The 20,065-nt window shown below is 41.3% G+C and overlaps 1 protein-coding gene across 2 annotated transcripts in view; it reads right to left on the bottom strand.

Moving 5' to 3' along the window:
* Positions 1-20,065, bottom strand: part of NUP93 (nucleoporin 93) — a 113,157-nt gene that overhangs the window by 87,947 nt on the left and 5,145 nt on the right. Inside the window, exons 1-2 of one of the 2 annotated variants that reach the window (XM_023209983.3) lie at positions 15,595-15,627; positions 8,662-8,854 (exon numbers count right to left, since the gene is read on the bottom strand). In XM_023209983.3, coding sequence (XP_023065751.1) covers positions 8,662-8,840 — 179 coding nt within the window. In that variant the 5' untranslated portion in view covers positions 8,841-8,854; positions 15,595-15,627. Of the gene's footprint in view, positions 1-8,661; positions 8,855-15,594; positions 15,628-20,065 lie in introns of those variants that run through there. The other variant, XM_023209982.3, reaches the window with a different exon arrangement.

Raw genomic sequence — 20,065 nt, 5'->3', positions numbered from 1 at the left:
AAAGATTAGAAATCATTCTACTATAAAGACACAAGCACACATATGTTTACTGCAGCACTATTTACAATATCAAAGACTTGGAACAATCCAAATGTCCATCAATGATAGACTGGTAAAAGAAAATGTGGCACATATACACCATGGAATACTATACAGCCATCAAAAAGAATGAGTTCATGTCCTTTGCAGGGACCTGGATGAAGCTGGAAGCCATCATTCTCAGCAAACTAACACAGGGACACATAACCAAACACTGCATGTTCTCACTCAGAAGTGGGAGTTGAACAATGAGAACACATGGACACAGGGAGGGAAACAACACACATTGGAGCCTGTCAGGGGGTGAGGGACAAGGAGAGGGAGAGCATTAGGACAAATACCAAATTCATGTGGGCCTTAAAACCTAGATGACGGGTTGATAAGTGTGGCAAACCACCACAGCACATGTATATCTATGTAACAAACCTGGACATTCTGCACATGTATCCCGGAACTTAAAGTAAAATTTTTAAAAATTAAAAAAAAAAAAAAAGAAAAAAAAGAGTGGGTCTCAACCCTGGTTGCACATTAGAATCACCTAGTTTCAGAAGTAACCTAGTCCAAACTTTCCTCCCAACGACTATGATCAGTTGTGATTAATATTGGACTCAAACTCCCGGGCTCAAGAGATCCTCCTGTCTTGGCCTCCCAAGTAGCAGGAACTAAGGATGCTTGCCACTGCACCCAGCTTTACAATTTATCATTTAAAGTATACTATTTGGTTATTTATTTTTGAGACAGAGTCTTGCTCTGTTGCCCAGGATGGAGTGCAGTAGCGCAATCTCAGCTCTCTGCAACCCCCAGTTCCCAGTTCAAGCAATTCTTGTGCCTCAGCCTCTCCAGTACCTGGCACTACAGGTGCATGCCACCACACTCAGCTAATTTTTGTATTTTTACTAGAGACGGGGTTTCCCCATGTTGGCCAAGCTAGACTTGAACTCCTGGCTCAATTGATCCACCCACCTTGGCCTCCCAAAGGGCTGGGATTACAGGTGTGAGCCACCATGCCTGGCCTACAATTCAGTGATTTTTATGTATTCATAAAATTGTACAACCATCACTACAATCAGTTTTAGAATATTTTCATCACCCCAAAAAGCAACCCCTGACCAATAGGTGGTGATTCCCCATTCCCCCTCAAACCTCCCCCATCCCTTGGCAACTACTAATCTACTTTCTGTCTCTATATATTTGCCTATTCTGGACGTTGCTCATAAATGCAATCACAATATACAGTCTTTCTAACTGGCTTCTTTCATTTAACATAATGCTTTCAAGGTTCATTCATGTCGAAACATGTATTAGTACTTCATTCCTTTTTATTGCCAAATAGTATTCCATTGCATGGACATACCACATTTTATGTATCCATTCATCAGTGGATGGGCATTTGGATTATTTCCACTTTTGGCTATCATTTTTAAAAGTTGCCATGAACATTCCTGCACAAGTTTTTGTGTGAGTATACATTTCCATTTCTCTTAGGTATATACCTAGGAGCAGAATTGCTGGGTCATATAACCCTATGCTTAATCTTTTGAGGAAATGCCAGACTGTTTTCCAAAGCAACTATACCATTTTACATTCCCACCAGCAATGTATAAAGATTCCAATTTTTCCCACATCCTCACCAACACTTGTTACTATCTTTTTTATTACAGCCATTGTAGTGGCCCACCCATTTAAAGCTATTATAGAAAAAAATTAAAAACACAAAATTTTGGGAGCCTCCAGCTATCAGAGAATGTAGAGAAATGTCTGGATATCCAGGCAGAAGTCGGCTACAGGGGCAGAGTCCTCATGGAGAATCTACTAAGCAGTGTGGAGGGGAAATGTGGGGTTGCAGCCCCCACAAAAAGTCCCCACTGGAGCACTGCCTAGTGGAGTTGTGAGAAAAAAGTCACCATCCTCCAGAACTCAGAATGGTAGACCCACTGACGGCTGGCACCATGTGCCTAGAAAAGCCATAGGCACTCAACACTAGCCATGAAAGCAACCAAGGGGGCTGTACTCTGTAGAGCCAAAGAAGCATAGATGCCCAAGGTCTTGGGAGCCTATGCATTGCATCAGTGTGCTTGGATGTGAGACATGGAGTCAAATAAAATTATTTTGGAGCTTTAAAATTTAACGACTGCATTTCCGGGGTTTTGGACTTACATGGGGTCTGTAGCCCCTTTGTTTTGGCCAATTTCTTCCTGTTGGAATGGGAACATCTGCCCAATGCCTGTACCACCACTGTATCTTGGAGGTAACTAACTTGTTTTTGGTTTTACAGGCTCATAGGCAAAGAGACATGCCTTGTCTCAGATGAGACTTTGGACTTGGTTTTGAGTTAATGCTAGAATGAGTTAAGACATTGGGGGTCTGTTTGGAAGCCATGACTGTGCTTTGAAATGTGACAAGGACATGAGATTTGGGAGGGGGTAGATGTGAAATGATATGGTTTGGCTCTGTGTCCCCACTCAAATCTCATGTCGAACTGTAATCCTCAACGCTGGAGGGGGCACCCAGTGGGAGATGACTGGACCATGGGAGCAGACTTCCCCTTTGCTGTTCGCATGACAGTGAGTTCCCGTAAGATTTGGTTGTTAAAGAGTATGTAGCATTTTCCCCTTCACCCTCTATCCTGCTCCACCATGTGAAGATGTGCCTGTTTCCCCTTCATCTTCTGCCATGATTATAAGCTTCCTGAGACCTCCCCAGCCAGGCTTCCTGTATACCCTGTGAAAATGTGAATCAATTAAACTTCTTTTCTTCATAAAAAAAAAAAAATTAAAATAGTAAACCTCCTTATACCCATCACCCAGCCCCAACAATTTGCATGTCGTAGTCAACCCTGTTTCATCTACATCCCTATCTATTTCTCTCTAACAACAAATATGCTTATTTTGAAGCATATCCAAGATATTGCCTAATTTTTTCACAACTTTTAAATTTGTGTTTGTTTAAATGAAATCCAAATAAGGTCTCTACTTGTGGATGATTAATATGCCTCCTAAATCTCTTTTCATCAACACGTTGCCCCTCCATCTCATTTTTTTTTCTTATAATCTCTTTGTTGAAGACTCTGGATTATTTATCTTGTAAAGCGGTGTTACTCAAGCTTTAAATGTACATGTGATGATAAAGGTACAGAGCAGAAAAAAAAGTGTATATGAATCACCTGGAAACCTTGTTAAAAATGTAGATTCTGATTTAATAGGTCTGGGATGGGGCCTGAGAGTCTCCATTTCTAAAAAGCTCATGGTTGATGCCGATGCTGTTGATCCACTGACTACACTCACAGTAGCAAGTCTATAGTTTCCCACAGAAAACGTTTTACTGATGGAATCCCCATGATATCATTTAACATGCTCCTTTGTCCTCTGTATTTCCTGCAAATTCAAAGCTCCAAGGGTTTGATTAGATTGAGGTACCACTATTTTTATGGCTAGATTACTATATACTTTACATCAAGAGGTATTTAATATCTGGTTATGTCCGCCTGAAATATTTGCAGTCTTGATGATGATTGCTTAGATCCATTTACTCCTCAGTGGTTGCAAAATGGTGGTATCCTAATTCCATCTTTATTAGCTAGAACACTTCCATTCCAAGAAACTCTAAAATCAACTATGTAATTACCCTGAATAATGAGTTGGTTCTTTAGTACTCTCCAAAGGCAATCAATGAGTTTTGTTTTAGTATATAAACTCATAAATTTTAAACATATTTGATATGTTTCAATCCAATGCAATTATTATCCTAATCGATGATCAAATCATCTCATCTTTGGCCAGTAGAAGCCTCTTCAACTTGGTTTCTGGGTCCTTTTGACATGACTGTCCTAGCATCACTTGTTGAAAAGACTGTTCTTTTCACACTGAATGGTTTAAGTACCCTTGTTGAAAATCAGCTGATCACAGACACATGGGTTTATCTGGATTAATAATTCCATTCCATCAATCTACATGTCTGTCCTTAGGCCAGTACCATAGTCTTAATTACTGTGACTCTGTAGTAAATTTTGAAATTGCAAGTGTGATTCTTCCAACTTTCTTCTGCTTTTTAAAGATTGTTTTGGCTATTCTAGGTCTCTTGCATCTCCATATGGATTTCAGAATCAACTAGTCACTTTCTGCAAAAAATCCCAGCTGGGATTTTGATAGAGACTGTGTTGAATCTGTACACCAATTTAGGGAATATTAATATCTTACTATTAAGTCTTCTGATCCATGAACATGGGATGTCTTTCACCTGTTTTTTTATACAAATACTAGAGTACTAAACACTTTTCTCTACCCTGCATTTTTTACTTAATAGGTCCTGGAATCACTCCATGTTACTGTATACTCTCATTCCTTTGTACTACTGAAGAGTACTCCACTACATAGACATACATTATTCCACTAGTCACCTACTGATGGACATTTGTTTTCAATTTTTGCTATTACAAATAATGCTGTAATGAATATCCTTGTGCACAGGGTTTTCTTGGGTGTTTTTTGCCAGTATATCTTTGGGACAAAACCCTAGAAGTGGAATTGCTGGGTCAATTTTGCTAGCTATGTCTAAATTCTGTCCCATGGTGCTGTACTCTACCAGACACATAAGAATGTATCCAGTGCCAAAATAATTTTAACGTATACCAGGATTTTGAGAACCTCAGAATTTAAAAATTAGCTACTAGAATTGTTAGAAAAGAAAGGTCATTTAAGTGGTGGACACCTGTAGAAACTGTTCAGTGTGTGGCTTATGCAGTATATGGTTTATATGATGCATATGCAGGGAGAGAAAGGACTGATGAAGGAGACAGGGAATCTAGGGTAGGGATGGCTTTATAAATAAAGCCTGTACTAGAAACTTTCAGTCTGTAAGGGTGGAAAAATCCTTAGAAGGTTCCCTGCCTTCTAACTGCTTCAATTTCCAAAAGCCAGGCAGTCCCCCATGAGCAGAAAGTCACAGAAGCTGGAGTCTCCTTCCAGTTCCAGGAGAGTAAAAGGACAAGGACTGTTCCCAGCATACATGGGAAGCACATAAAACGTCAGAAGGCCTGGGTTCAAGTCTCACCTGTCACTTACTGAAAATCTTGGATATATCACCTTTCCAAGCCTCAGTTTCTTCCTCTGTTAAATGTGGGGAAAAATGCCTATCCTACCTCTCAGGCACTGCAGACCAGTCAGGACAGTGCCTATGACAATCCTTCAGAAACTGAAAAGTACCATACAAATATGAGGAATTCTTACTAAGTTGGATTTGAAATTCCAGCCTGGCCACTCACGATTGACTTTCCTCAAGTTTAAAACACACATAACACTTTCATAGGGTTATTTTTAAAAGAAATTACATAATGCGTATAAAGTGTGTGGCACAGCGCCTGACAAACAGTAAGAGCTTAAACAACAGCTTATAGTATTACCACAAGGAGAGTTATAATGTGCTGTAAAACTTTGGGAAAATAAATGTTTATATATGCTTTGCATGAACATGGAGAAGTATGTGAACAAATAAGCAAATTAATAACATTGGTTACGTTGGATGACAAAGTTAGGGAGAAAGACTGACTACTGGCTTTTCCTTTATACACCTCTAGGTTGTCTGATTTCAGAGTTTGAATGGAAAAATCTAGTGCAGCATATTTGATGAGAAAAGAGAGGTATGCAATTGATGATGGGCACCCTCTGACCTCCTGGGCTCATGCAATCCTCCTACATCAGCCTCTCAAGTAGCTGGGACTACAGGTGCATGTCACCATGCTCAGCTAATTTTCTGTAGATGGGTTTTGCCATGTTGTCCAGGCTGGTCTTGAACTCCTGAGTTCAAGCGATTCACCTGCCTCAGCCTCCCAAAGTGTTGGGGTCACAGGCATGAGCCACGGCACCAAGCTCAATATTCTGTTTCAGTTGATCAATGTGCATATGAGTATTCATTCATTTTATTATGTATACCAGAGTCAGCAAACTTTTTCTGTAAACAGCATATAGTAAACATTTCAGGCTTTGCAGGGGACATGATCTCTGTCAAAACTACTCAACTCTCATACTGTAGCACAAAAGCAGCACAGACAATACAAATAAGCCTGGCTGTGTTCCAATAAAACTTTAAGGCTGGATGTAGCTCATGGGCTGCAAACCCAGATTTACATCTTTATATATGTTAGGCATACTCTTCTTTATGTGTGAAAGAATTGAACAATTTTAAAAGATCAAACACACACATAAAAAAAGTTACCAAAGCTATTCTCTAAAACAAAATATTCAACACAATGTATTTGGACAAATAAATAAATTTGGCACATAATATTTCAATCTTAAATCTATAATCTAAAATCTTAAAGACAGAATTTTCTTTCAAAACTTATTTCATGTAAGAAAATTTTTCCTACTCAGTTTTCTCTTCTGCCCTCATACTGTATGTACTAAAATATTCACACCACACTTTATGTCTCTGCCTATCAAGAAGATGGATAAATACAGTCATCAGCCCTTTGGTTTCTTTTTAAGCACCTGCCCCACCCTATACCCATTCTTTCAACATTCCAACTTCCTCCTCCCTAAAATAATGAATTTGAGGTAGAAAGAGATGAAAAAGAATGGAAATTTACAAGAAAAAGAGCATGACCGATAATTGTTACCAAGAAAACATTTTCCCTTTTTGCTCTTAATAGGTTGTAAAGCTGATGCAATTAAATTATAACTATAGCAACTCAGCTGGCATCATGGGCCTTTCGCTTCAGCAGCATTTTTGCATACAGCACAAAGCCTGCATGCTCAAGACTGGGGGTAACCGTAGGCAGCCAGGAGAAGCAGGTAAGGAGCCTACAGGGAAGGCAAGTTAGCAGAAGTGTCTAAAGGCTGGTTGGGCTGTGAGAAAGCAGTGTAGGGAAGCAGTTGGCTGCACTTAGCTGCAAGGCTGCAGGGTGAAAAATCCCTGCCAGGGTTCCTCTGACTTGCCTTTACCAATGCCAACAGAACCAAAACCAACTAGTTATTTTAGAAAATAACATTTTGGGGAGGCCTACAGAAGAATTTCCACAACATCCTTACTGACTCGACAGAGCAGCCAAAACATTCAGCTCTCAAGAACAAGAATGTAGCCCACTCCTACATAATACTCCCGTGACATCTGTTAAATGCTTAGAGCAGACAATGTCCCACGTTAACACCAGCACTTAGTTCTTTCTCAAGTTCAAGGAATGAAGACTGAGGAAATGACTGACAATTTCCCATATTTCCTGCACAGAATTTCAGTGTCTTTCCAGACCCATCAAAGGCACAAGTAGCAGCACCCTCTCCATCCTCCCATGCCCTTCCATCACGATCAGAGGAGTATGGGCTCTGGAGTCAACCTCACTAGGTATGAATCCTTACTTTACCACTCGCCAGCTGTGTGATCTGGAAGTTACTTGCCTTCTCTGAGCCTTTGTTGCTCAACTGTAATGTGGAGATTGTAGCCTAATGATGGTTGTGAAAATTAAGCAAAATCTTAAGTCTAGCCAAGCTTGTAACACACAGTAAATAATCAGTAAATCACATCTCTTAAGGAAAGCAGCATAGTTTTTTTCTGCCCCACTCCCCACATTATAAGTTCCATGAGAGCAAGAACCATGTCTAATTCATGGTTGTCGCCCCAGAGATAGTCCAGACCTGGCACAGCGTGGATCCTAAACACATGTTTGTGGAATCAACAGCCCAACTGATGCTGTGTGGCAGCAGTGGCTGCCAGCCCAGTCAGTCAGCACTTTTCCCCAGCTGCACTCTCTTGGGGCTCACCCACTCTCCTGTTCTACAATCAGCTGGGGGCACTGTATTTCCAAGGCCTTTCAGAAGCAGCCTCCCGGGTCAGTGACAACAAGCAGACAGAATCACTCCTCACTTGGATGGTTTCACATCACTAACTGCTCATCAATTTCTTCCAAATGCTCTTTTTTTTGAGACGGAGTCTTGCTCTGTCACCCAGGCTGGAGTGCAGTGGCCAGATCTCAGCTCACTGCAAGCTCTGCTTCCCGGGTTCACGCCATTCTCCTGCCTCAGCCTCCTGAGTAGTTGGGAGTACAGGCACCCGCCACCTCGCCCAGCTAGTTTTTTTGTATTTTTTAGTAGAGACGGGGTTTCACTGTGTTAGCCAGGATGGTCTTGATCTCCTGACCTCGTGATCCGCCCGTCTCGGCCTCCCAAAGTGCTGGGATTACAGGCTTGAGCCACCGCGCCCGGCCCCCAAATGCTCTTAAAACCTGTCCTCATCACTGAGTGCTCTCTGGCTTTGAAGGTAACTTATCTGTGGGGCCAATATGTATTAACGTAACAGAAGCCATTTATGACCCAACGGTCATTGACCCCAAGCAGGAACTACTGTGACCAGATTCAGCATGACAGAACTCTTTTACCCCCTCCCACCTTGTGATCATCTCTCCCTGTGATATCAGCTCATCATCTCTCCCTGTGATATCAGACAGGCTAGAAAACCTGAGAAGCAGGGAAACAAACCAAGGCTGCTGTCCTTTTATAAAACCTTTCTGAGTTCCCAAGAATCTGGCTAGTGGCTGTCATTCACAGATTGGATCTGAATTCAAGGCAGGAAAGACAAAACAGATCCTGCCCCCAAGCCACCCAGTACTAAAGGGGCCTCCCTACCAGTACTCACGCCTTGACATCTGCCGTCTCCTGGGACGTGCGTGTGAGGGTACGGGAACGCAGGCGCTCGCCCGCCTGCTGGATCTCCTGTAAGTTCCGCTCCACATGGGGAAGCTCTGAGATGCCCTCAGTCTCAGCAGCAAGCTGTTCAGCTTGCTGAAGGAGCTCACCAAACCCCTCAGTATCCATTGGAGATGCAGATCCTAGATGGGAGAAAAAATGAAAAGATCTAAATCAAGGGAAAGACAGGTTTCAAACACTGCCTGAATCTGTTACAAGCTTAACAAAACAGCAGAACTTTTTGTAAACAGACGAGGACACAGCTCATCAACAAGCAGGATTTGTTCCTGAACATAGCCCAAGAACAGGCCTGACAGAGAAAATGAGTCAGGCTGTGAAAAAACAGATCATTTCTGCGCATATTGACAGCCCGAAGATTGATTTCTGCCATCAGAACAAATGCATGGATATCAAGTCACGGACCAGAATTCCTGCCTCCTTCCACAGACTCAAAGCAGATAAGGAAATGGAAACCACTGTGGCAACCTCTAGGAGGCTTAAAGAACAGTCACCTTATACCTCTTATTCTCCACCCATCTTAGAAAAACACTACCACCCCAAAAGCACCAGGCAATTTGTAAGACCTTATCTCAAATGATCCTCACAACCACCCTGTGAGGCTCCTGAGTAGAAAGAACAAATTCCAGTCCACAGAGGCTGAGTTACATGCCGAGAATACTCTCTACTGTGATTTGGTTGAACCAAGACCAGGAAAACAGGCAATCTTCGGACTAACCACCACTAACTCTCCCTCTCTCCCCTACTGTTATTCTAATACACCTGCTCCTTCACTAACATAGAATAAATTCTTTTTTCTTTTCTTTTTTTTTTATACTCAAGTCCAGGTCTCCAATCATACATTCTCTATCTTACAAGGTTACTGAGAGCACAGATCTGTGCCTGCTTGTTATATACGACATTCAGGACATTAGATTTGTTACTGTACCTGCTACTTTGAGAAATGCCAAGAGTACAGAATATATAATGCACTATTCTTATATAAGGTTCTTGACCAAGAGAATGTTTTTAACTCCTACCACTAATTAAATCAACAGAAGATAAAAAGTAGCACCATGGTAAGAAAATTGGCTGGGCACGGTGGCCCACGCCTATAATCCCAGCACTCTGGGAGACCTAGGCGGGTAGACTGCCTGAGGTCAGGAGTTAGAGACCAGCCTGGCCAACATGGCGAAACCCCCATCTCTACTAAAAATACAAAAATTAGCTGGGTGTGGTGGCACACACCTATAATCCCAGCTACTTGGGAAGCTGAGGCAGGAGAATCACTTCTGGGGCGGGGTGGAAGGTTGCAGTAAGCCGAGATCACACCACTGCATTCCAGCCTGGGCAATAGAGTGAGACTGTCTTGGAAAAAAAAAAAAAAAAAAAATTACATTGCTAAAAGGTTAATAAGAAAATTTTTTGTTAAAAAAATTACTTGTACAATAGCTCTTGTTATACTTTTTTCCTTTTTTTGGGAGACAGAGTCTCGCTCTGTCAGCCAGCCTGTAGTGCAGCAGTGCGATCTTGACTCATGGCAAGCTCCACCTTCCAGATTCAAGCAATTCTCATGCCTCAGCCTCCCAAGTAGCTGGGATTACAGTGTGCACCACCACACCCAACTGGGGTGACACTACCAGCTTTTTTGTATTTTTAGTAGAGACGGGTTTTGTCATGTTGGCGAATAATTATATGTCAGCTATGAAGCACAAGTTAATTGTCAAAAGGACACTGTTACTACCATAAATCCATTAAGAACTTTTAAAAATGAGCATTAAAGGACATTAACTTTAAAGGCAAGGGAACAAGGGTAAAACAAAAATAGCTCAGCTGGAGTAAACATAAAGCCACTTCGGTATTCTTTATGAAGTTCCAAGCTGACTTTAATCTTCAACAAAAATTAACGTACAAAGTAACTCTTAACCTCAAGTTTCTAAACAAACACTGTAATTTTTTTGACCCAATATAATCAGGCTGTAATTTGCAATCTTTTTTTGTGAGAAAATGGGGATGGGAGAATTAGGAAGGTATCCTCAGGGAGAGAGGAAGAAACACAAGAATTTTGAGGAGAGGGGCATTTTTAAACAACTACTCCGCCCTGACAGAGAAATGTGTTTTCTCAGGAATGTTCAAGGCCAATGACATTCTACTAATTACACAAAACCATGGTCATTCACCAGAAAGGGAAAAGAAAAGCAAAGCATTCCCTTCTCCGATCCCCGCCCCCCGCCGCCCATTATTTTTACTCTAAGATAAAAATAATTTTTCTAACAGAGTCAAGGAAAAGAAAACACTTTTTTCTTTCATGAGGAAAACTTTGGAAATCCCTAAATAAAGAACCAAATGAAACAAAACTTTTCCATGATTAAAAAAGAAGACAAAGAAAGATAAAGGAAGAAAGAAATACATCTAATATTTTATTCCTATGTCAGACAAAGGAAATGCTCAGCTTCTCAAATGACCAGCCCACCCCAAAGATTTTGAGCAATGAATTTGGTATAAGTAATTAATACAAAATCAGTCATTTACTTTAACATGGTCTAATAAAGGTTTTTTTAAGTTAATTATATATAATGGTTTTCACAATGGTAAAATAAAGGTTGAATCTCTGAACAACATCCTAAACGTAATATCCCAAAACTGGGCTCTAACTTTTCATCCACAAAACCTGCCCCTTGGCCTTCTCAGTGTGTGAAGACTTCATTATTCAGTTGTTTGGACCAACCCATGATGGCCCATAACTCATATCCTACATCCAATCAACCAACAAAGCCCTTCAAATCTACCTTCAAAATACATCCAGAATCTGCCTGTCCTCGCCATCTCTACCTAGCCACCTCCCCACATCCAAGCTGCCTCCCTAGACTCTCTCAGCAGTCTCCCTCCCAAACCTCCCAGCTTCAGCCCTTGCCTCCCACAGTCTATTCTGTCTATAGCAACCCAGCAACCACTGATCCTTTTACAGTCAGATCACATGCCTCCTGCTTAAACCTCTTGTACAGAAAGAAACCCTACAAAAGGGGCCCCACCTCCCCTCATCACTCAGACTCATCTCCAGCCCTATCTCCACTCCTTTCATGGGTGCCAGCCACTCTGCGGCCTCTTTGCTGGTCCCCAACGGATCAGGCACACTCCTGCCTTACAGCCTTTGCACTCTGTGTTTCCTCTACTGGAATGTTCCTCCCCCAGAAACACTCAAGGTTGACTCCCTATCTGTTTCAGTTCACCTATCACCCTGCCTTTGAGGCCAACCTAGAAAGCTTTTTTTTTTTTTTTTTTTTGAGACAAAGTCTGGTTCTGTCACCCAGGCTGGAGTGCAGTGGCGCGATCTCGGCTCACCGCAACCTCCGCCTCCCGGGTTCACACCATTCTCCTGCCTCAGCCTCTCGAATAGCTGCGACCCTGTAGTCTGCCACCACGCCCGGCTAAATTTTTGTATTTTTAGTAGAAACGGGGTTTCACCATGTTCGCCAGGATGGTCTCGATCTCCTGACCTTGTGATCTGCCCACCTCAGCCTCCCAAAGTGCTGGGATTACAGGCGTGAGCCACCGCGCTCGGCCCTAGAAAGCTATTTAAAAGTACAAGCCACCCCCAGCAATCCCCCATCTCCTTTACTGTCTGTCACCTCTGCGAGAATATAAGCTGCACAAGCACAGTGTTTTGTTCACTGACGTACCCCAAGCTTCTACAACAGAAGTGCCTGACACATAGTAGGTACTCATATTTTGAATAAATAGGAGGGGTTTTTTCTTCCGTTGGTGAGAGTCTGTCCTTCTCAAAGGCTTCCTGCACTCCCTTGCCAAACGGGCACCCACTAGCAAGCAGAGACCTGAACAAAAACATTCCCTTCCAGTTGGTATCAGACTACCAAATGATACTTAACATTTTTGAGGCAGCACAGCCTAAGGCAGTGACAGTCTAAATGGCATGAATTCATATCACACTTGGTCCAGACTAGTGCTTTCCCTCTAAATATCAAGACCAAAAACCAGGTGAACAGAATTAGAAACCAAAAGAAACAGACACATGTAGAAAGAATTTTGCTACAAAACTTCAGGGTAGGAGTAAAGAGAAAATAAGCTTGTTCTATGTCTGCACAGCAGAAAAGAGAGGTATGTATGAAATACTACATTTGGGAAAAACTGGATCTGTCCTGCATTATTATTCAACCAGTAGAAATTAATTATACAAAAAAGTTTAATTAAAGTTTCCAAATTTATACGTTTTTTGCTACCCTCATTGTGCAACTAAATCTATACTTTGATGTATTCATTATCCCACTGCACTAAAATGCTTCAATTTATGCCTAATTTCATAAATTTAGGACAATTTTTATCCCCACCACAAAATATCAATTTAGCCACAAAATATAGAGATTAAACCACTAAATCAACTTTGACCAAGAGACTAAAAACTAATCATGAAAATAACCTCAGTAAGCTTTGTCCAGTAGAGACAATTAAAACGATCTATGGGGGAAAAAACTGAAGTCCAAGCCTTGCATTGGGAAAATCTGGCCATGCAGCCTGGACACCAGCTGCATCCTTGGAGAACTATGGAGGAGAGGCAGAGGAAGAAGCAACACTAAGAAACCATGGAAGCAGGACCCGGAGCAATCAATGCAGCACAAGTGGGGCTGCACAGGAAAAGGCCAGCAGGGAAAGTGGAACAGCACTAGGGCTCCTTTACCACAGCAGTGACCAAGCTCCTGGGCGTGGTTGGGAATCCTTTGGCAAGGCAACACTGGCAGGCACTTCAGAGAGCATCGCAAAGTATCAGGGCCTTGGGCAACAAATTACTCTCCCTGTAAGTAGGACTTGGCAGAAGTGCTACCAAGCCTCCATAGAAACTCCTCAACAACCTGGGCAACTGAGAACCTTAAACTGAATGGCAAACTTATCACTGCTGTTAGAAGGCAAGATTGGTTACACTTGTCGGGGGAAGGACAGAAGGGGAAGGATGAGGACAGCTTCAAGGGGGCTCGCAATTTTCAGTTTTTTGATCTAACCATTGGTTGACAGTGTGCTCACTTTTCAGAAAATTAGTCAATCTAGACTCACGATTTGTGTATCACACTTCAATAAAAAGCTCCCCGCCCTGACTGCTGCCACCAAGCAAACAAAGGACAATGACCCGCCTTTTTTCTGAAGCTACAGTAGGATACCCCACTATGCTAAAAATAAGGAGTGTTCTCAGTGGAAAGGTCCCATAATGTAGATCTCTTCACCACACCTAGAGGATGCTGAGCAAATGAACTAAATGAAAAAAGTAAAAGCCACAGTTTGAAAGAGAGAGCTCCTACCTAGAGCTAAACCAAGGGCTGGCCAAACTTCTACTTCCTTATGCTGGTCTGCGTTCACCTATCATTTAGTGTCTTAAACACATGTCCCTTTAGGGCATATCAACATTCATAAATGAGGTGGAAAAAATTCCCAAACTGCATATAAGGTGAAATGAACTAAATATAAAGGCACAGCAAAAATGCACAAAATAATTTCAGTTCATTTACTATTAACATGTGAGTCTTACGAAAAATAAAATCATTTCCACATTCCAAATATATTAACTATGTTAAATATTTAATTGAGCCAGAGAAGAGTAGATACTTAAATATTCAAATAGCTAAACACTTCTAAACCATTGTAAATCAGTATTCTCTAAGAGTGGCCCCTTCGGGATTTTGTAGATGGTCTGAATCTTTGTCTGTTATAGTATTCATGCCTATTATATTAAAATCTCACATATCTGTTTTCTGATATTATTAGTTCATTGGTTTCTTTTATTTTTAAAGCACCAGCCACAAGTAGAATACCTCTCTTCCTTTACTCAGGCCTTATGGACTCTCAAGCTGGGGAATCATTGCGGTCATCCCAGAAATAGCTATTACTCACTAGTTCTCTAGACTTAAGCCTATGTTACTCCCAGGATATATTCCAGAAAAATAAAGCACCAAAGCTGAAAAAGGGAAACAGAAAATGAAACAAAGGAAGCTATAAAAGAGCCTCAGAGTCATCCATCCTAGACATATCTGCCAAACGCTTGCCCAGTTTCTAGTCTCCCAGGGCAAGAGTGAGCAAACTTCTTCTGTAAAAGGACAAGTAGTGAATAGCTTGGGCTTTGTGGGCCAGGCTCTGTAGCAACTACTCAACTGTGCTGTTGTAGCTTGAAAGCAGGCACAGATAATATGTAAACCAACAGGCATGGCTGTACTTTAATAAAACATTAATCATGAACACTTAAATTTGAGTTTCATATAATTTTCACATGGTTATAAAATATTTTTCTCTGGATTTTTTTCCCCCCAAGGATCCAAAGATGTAAAAATCCTTCTTAGTTTATTTGGCACATAGGCCATAGTTTGCCAACCCTTGGGCCTAAGGTATTGAAGCTAGACTTGATAAGTAAGCTACCCTAACTAGGCCCCAGTATGAAAACATTGTTAAAAAGATAAAATGAGTGACACAATAGGTGTGTTGCCATCTTGTTTCCTCTTTAAACTGTTCATTTGGAAAGCATATTTGGGGAAGAAATCTGTTTTGTAAATGACAATGCCTGTCCCATTGACCTAACGCACAGGATGCTAAAGGGAATCCACTGCTCTTTGTAAGTATAATGCAACATATTAAACCCATGTGAATTTTCCCTTTTCCTTATCACTCACAATCCAAACAGCACATTTATCCAAGAAATACAAAGGGCTGAGAAAAAGATGAAAGAATAAAGACAAAGCCATCTGTCTTTTCTTCCATGTTAAAGAAATCTCTCTCCAATCACTGACTTGCATGGGGAGATGACACCAGCTATTTTCCTGCAGAATTACAGTATAATCAAACAATACTGACTGAGGAATTCTAATTTAGTAAAATGTATGTAGTAACATACCCAAATATTGTCTCTTTCAACTTCAAAGATCATGCAACCTAAAAAAGACAGTTGTTAGGGCTGTTATTTTTTTTTATGTTGTCAAGGGGGGAGATTTTATTTACATCAGAGAAAGTAACAGATGTTGCTATTTATATCTTTTCTTCCAAATGTACAACTGACAATGTTCTTCCTTTTTTATTTTAAATACTTGATTATTTAAAAAATTTTAAATAACAGTAAAATAACAGTAAACAGTACTGTTTTTAATAACAATAAAAGAAATGAAAAAAAACATATTTTAGACAGAATGGGTGAGAAGATTACACTGTGAACCTAAACACCTGGTTCCAATCCAGACTGTTCATTTACTAGCAGATAAACTGATCTCCCTCTGAGATAAAACCCCAATTTCTCTGTCTCAGTTTCCTCATCAATCAAAAATGATAATTTCTACCTACTTCAAGGAGCTGTTGACACATAAAAGTATCTTATAAACTCTGCTGATTTATATCATTGTAAAATCCTATTTTAGCTTTTTTCCAAAGTTGCCAATTTGGCAACATTTTATCATTTAATTATAAACATCTCTGCTTCAAAAATTCTTTTAGTAAATATTTAATCCCAAATTATAACTTATTTAATCACAACTTTGTATCATTAAGTAAGAACTTCTGGAAGACAATTAAAATGTTGAAATGTATGTTGTACTGCCCACTATCAAATATGCTTTTTATTATAAATCCAAATTCCATAATGAAGGTGTGATTCAAAAGAAATTTAGCATTTAATTTTAAGCAGAAACTTTGCCCTCAAACCTTATTAATCGCACTATGACAGGAGTAAAACACAAGAATGGTGTTCAATATTCTTGTGAATGATTCTGATTCTTTGATTCTTTTCTCATCCAAGATTGATGAGAAAAACCTCACTCAAGGTATCGAAAGTTTAATATTGATTCTGTTCTCTTATCTTTTGAATATATAAACTAGCTAGATGACAGTATCATTCCACTTTTTACTATTATCTGTCAGCTGTCAATTACAACAACAACTCCCCAAAAATTACATCTTGACATCAGTTTCAGACACCTCTGGAAGAGAGAGGAGAGGATAAAAAAAAATTGTTGTTGGAAAGTTCTTTATAGCCCTGTGAGACTAAGTAAAAGAGTTAAACCTTATCATTATTCAGAAGGTAGAGTTCTGGAGAAAACAAAAGACCTAAAATAAATTAACCTAGACAGAAGAGAAAGACTGGGGTGATTTAGTAGCAGTACTGCCCTCAGTGACTCAATATTTGCAATAAGGAAAGCATAGTATCAGCTTTCCTGATACATAAAATATCACTTGTATCATTTCCTCTTCAATGAGCAAAGAGAAGTAATAACCTGGCATCACAAAGAAAAATAAAATATCCACATAAGTAACTTTATTAAACTTTTGGCTGTCCAGTCCTGCAGAAGGCCCAGCTGGGAAGAAAGTGCTGTGGACTACAGCTTGGCTCCGTCCCACACCAGCCCTCTGACCCTGGGGTTGGATCCTCTCTGGATGAGGGGGTTGCTCAGGTGGTATCTAAGGGCCTGCTCACCTTAAAGAATTTACAAATGTGAGATGTTTTAATAAACTTACTTGATGCTTCCTGGGAAACAGCCCATTTTAGTGGTGATGGAAATTATCTGTACAGAGAACCTTAGGAATGATATTAGCTGTCTTACAACTAGCATAAACTAGCATAAACGGGCAGATCGCCAAGTCAGCCCCCAAAGGCCTTTGGCTTTGGCTCTGGCTCTGGCTCTTCTCTCTAAACCAATGCTACTCAACTCTGCCCCATAGGGGACATTCAGCAATAGCCAGAGACATTTTTGGTTGTCACATCTTGGGAGGCAGAAGGTGTGCAGATTCTAACAAAAGTCTGGGTTCCTCCCATAATAATTTTAAAACCACTGCATGTACAGAATTATCCCAGTTGGGCTTTTTATGGCAGTATATTCATACCTTGGTAAACACACAGCAATGGAAAAGATCAAACTACAGACTACACAGAACATGGATGAATTTCACAGACATCACAGTGAGCTCAAGAAGCCAGATACAAAAAGAAAAAAAAAAAAAAGCACTGTATGACTCCATTTATATGGATCTTAAAAACAAGAAAAACTAATCTATGGTGCTAGAGATGAGAATACTGGTTATCCCTGGGGGAGTGCTGATTGGGAGAAAGCACAGCAGAGCTTTTTGGGTAGTAAGGACTGAATTGTGTTCTCTCAGAATTCCTATGTCGAAGCCCTAGCCCACAATGTGATGGTATTTGGAGATGGGGTCTTTGGGAAGTAATTAGACTCGGATGAGGTGACGTGGGTGGGATCTTCAGGATGGGATAAGTGCCCCTAGACACACCAGAAAGCTTTCTTTCCTCCACCTACCTCTCCCCACACATACATATCAAAGAAAGCCCGTGACTACACAGTGAGCAGCTAGGAAGAGGGCCCTCACTGGAACCTAACTATGCTGGCATCCTGATCTCGGACTTCCAGCCTCCAAAACTGTGAGAAAATAAATTTCTGTTTAAGCTAGAACAACAGATATTTTGGTATTTTGTTATGGTGGTCTGAGCCGACCAGGGTACCAGAAATGCTCTGTATCTCAATATGGACAGTGGTCACAAAAGTGAATAAATGTGTAAAAATTCCCTGAGCAGTATACTTAAGGCTGACTCACAGTTTTTTAGAAGGAATAGCAAGAAACAAAGCACTAACTTAGCAAGAAACAATCTAGCATTACGAAGGTGAGAGTTGGGAGACTTTTCTACTTTTCATTTGATTCCCTTGTCAGTGCAAATTCTTTTCCATGAGTATATGTGATCTCACATAATTTTTAATAACTTGCTAATTTTAATATTGCTCTAAATTCCCTACTTCAGAGGGTGTGTCTCACCACTGCCCCTGAAGCCTCAATGACAATGACTGTCAAATCCACACCTGCCCCCGTGCACTCAAACTCCAACCATGAGTTTCCAGGCACCACTGGTGCATCTCCTCTCAAGCACATAACTGTCACACCCACCATGTCTCCAAATGCAGTTATCCACCCCCAACTCCTCCTCCATCTTTGCCCCTGGCTTCTGTCCCTTCTCCTTTGTGTCTCTGTGTGCCCTCAGATTGTTTACTTACAGGTGTCCCTCCACTCTCAGACTTAGAAACCAAACACATGTAGGTACATTTTTCCACAGCAAGCAGGTAGGTATTCCTCATTATCCAAACTATGGCTACTCTCTAACTAAAACTCAGGAAATGAAATACTATAGACTCAGATAACATGAGATTCCTCTCTCTCCAAACTCTCATTACCGAAACAGATTGATTGATTGATTGATTGATTGATTGATTGATTGATTTTTGAGATGGAGTCTTGCTTGGTTGCCCAGGCTGGAGTGCAATGGCGTGATGTCGGCTCACTGCAACCTCCACCTCTGGGGTCCAAGCAATTCTCCTACTGACTCAGTCTCCCGAGTAGCTGGGATTACAGGCACGTGCCACCACGCTGGGCTAATTTTTGTATTTTTAGTAGAGATGGGGTTTCACCATGTTAGCTAGGCTGGTCTCGAACTTCTGACCTGAGGTGATGCGCTGCCTCAGTCTCCCAAAGCGCTAGGATTACAGGTGTGAGCCACTGCGCCCAGCTTCTAAACAGATTTAAATGGCATGCAGTAATCATATTTTTGCAACATCCTCTAACTGTTGCTTTCACCCCCATCACTATCACCCAAGGCCAGACCTTCATTCCCTTAAGTCCAAGTCCTTCTTAGATGCTAGAACATGGCCTTCCTCCTTCTAGCCCTGCCCCCCCACTCCATGCACCCTACTCTATCTTCCTTTTTTTTTTTTTTTTGAGATGGAGTTTCACTCTTGTCCCCCAGGCTGGAGTGCAATGGTGAGATTTCGGCTCACTGCAACCTCCACCTACCAGGTTCAAGCGATTCTCCTGCCTCAGCCTCCCAAGTAACTGGGACTATAGGCACGCACCACCACGCCCAGCTAACAACTTCTGTATTTTTAGTAGAGATGGGGTTTCACCATGTTGGCCAGGCTGGTCTCGAACTCCTGACCTCAAGTGACCTGCTCGCCTTGGCCTTCCAAAGTGCTAGGAATACAGGCGTGAGCCACTGCGCCCAACCCCATCTCTCTTTCTGACATGGCTGTTGCCCCTGCTCAAAAAAACCTCACTGGCTCCCACGCACAGGGATCCAGGTGAGATACTGCTTTTAACTTTCTACCTCCCAGAATAAACCTTGTGTACCAGTCACCTGATTTACTTGGTCCCTGACCATCCTTGTACATGTCCTGCTCTGTGCCATTTTTCCCAAAAAGAAACACCTACCCAACCTTCCACAGCAGCCCTGAGCTCCAGCCAGCTCCTTCACTCTTTAGCTAGATGACTCTGCCCAAATTAATTACTCTCTCTGGGCCTCATTTGTGAAATGGAAAAATAACTGT

This window comes from Piliocolobus tephrosceles, chromosome 17, assembly GCF_002776525.5.
Source record: "Piliocolobus tephrosceles isolate RC106 chromosome 17, ASM277652v3, whole genome shotgun sequence".
NCBI classification, from domain to species: domain Eukaryota; kingdom Metazoa; phylum Chordata; class Mammalia; order Primates; family Cercopithecidae; genus Piliocolobus; species Piliocolobus tephrosceles.
The sequence above is the reverse complement of the archived record's forward strand: the minus strand, read 5'-3'. Positions and strand labels throughout refer to the sequence as shown.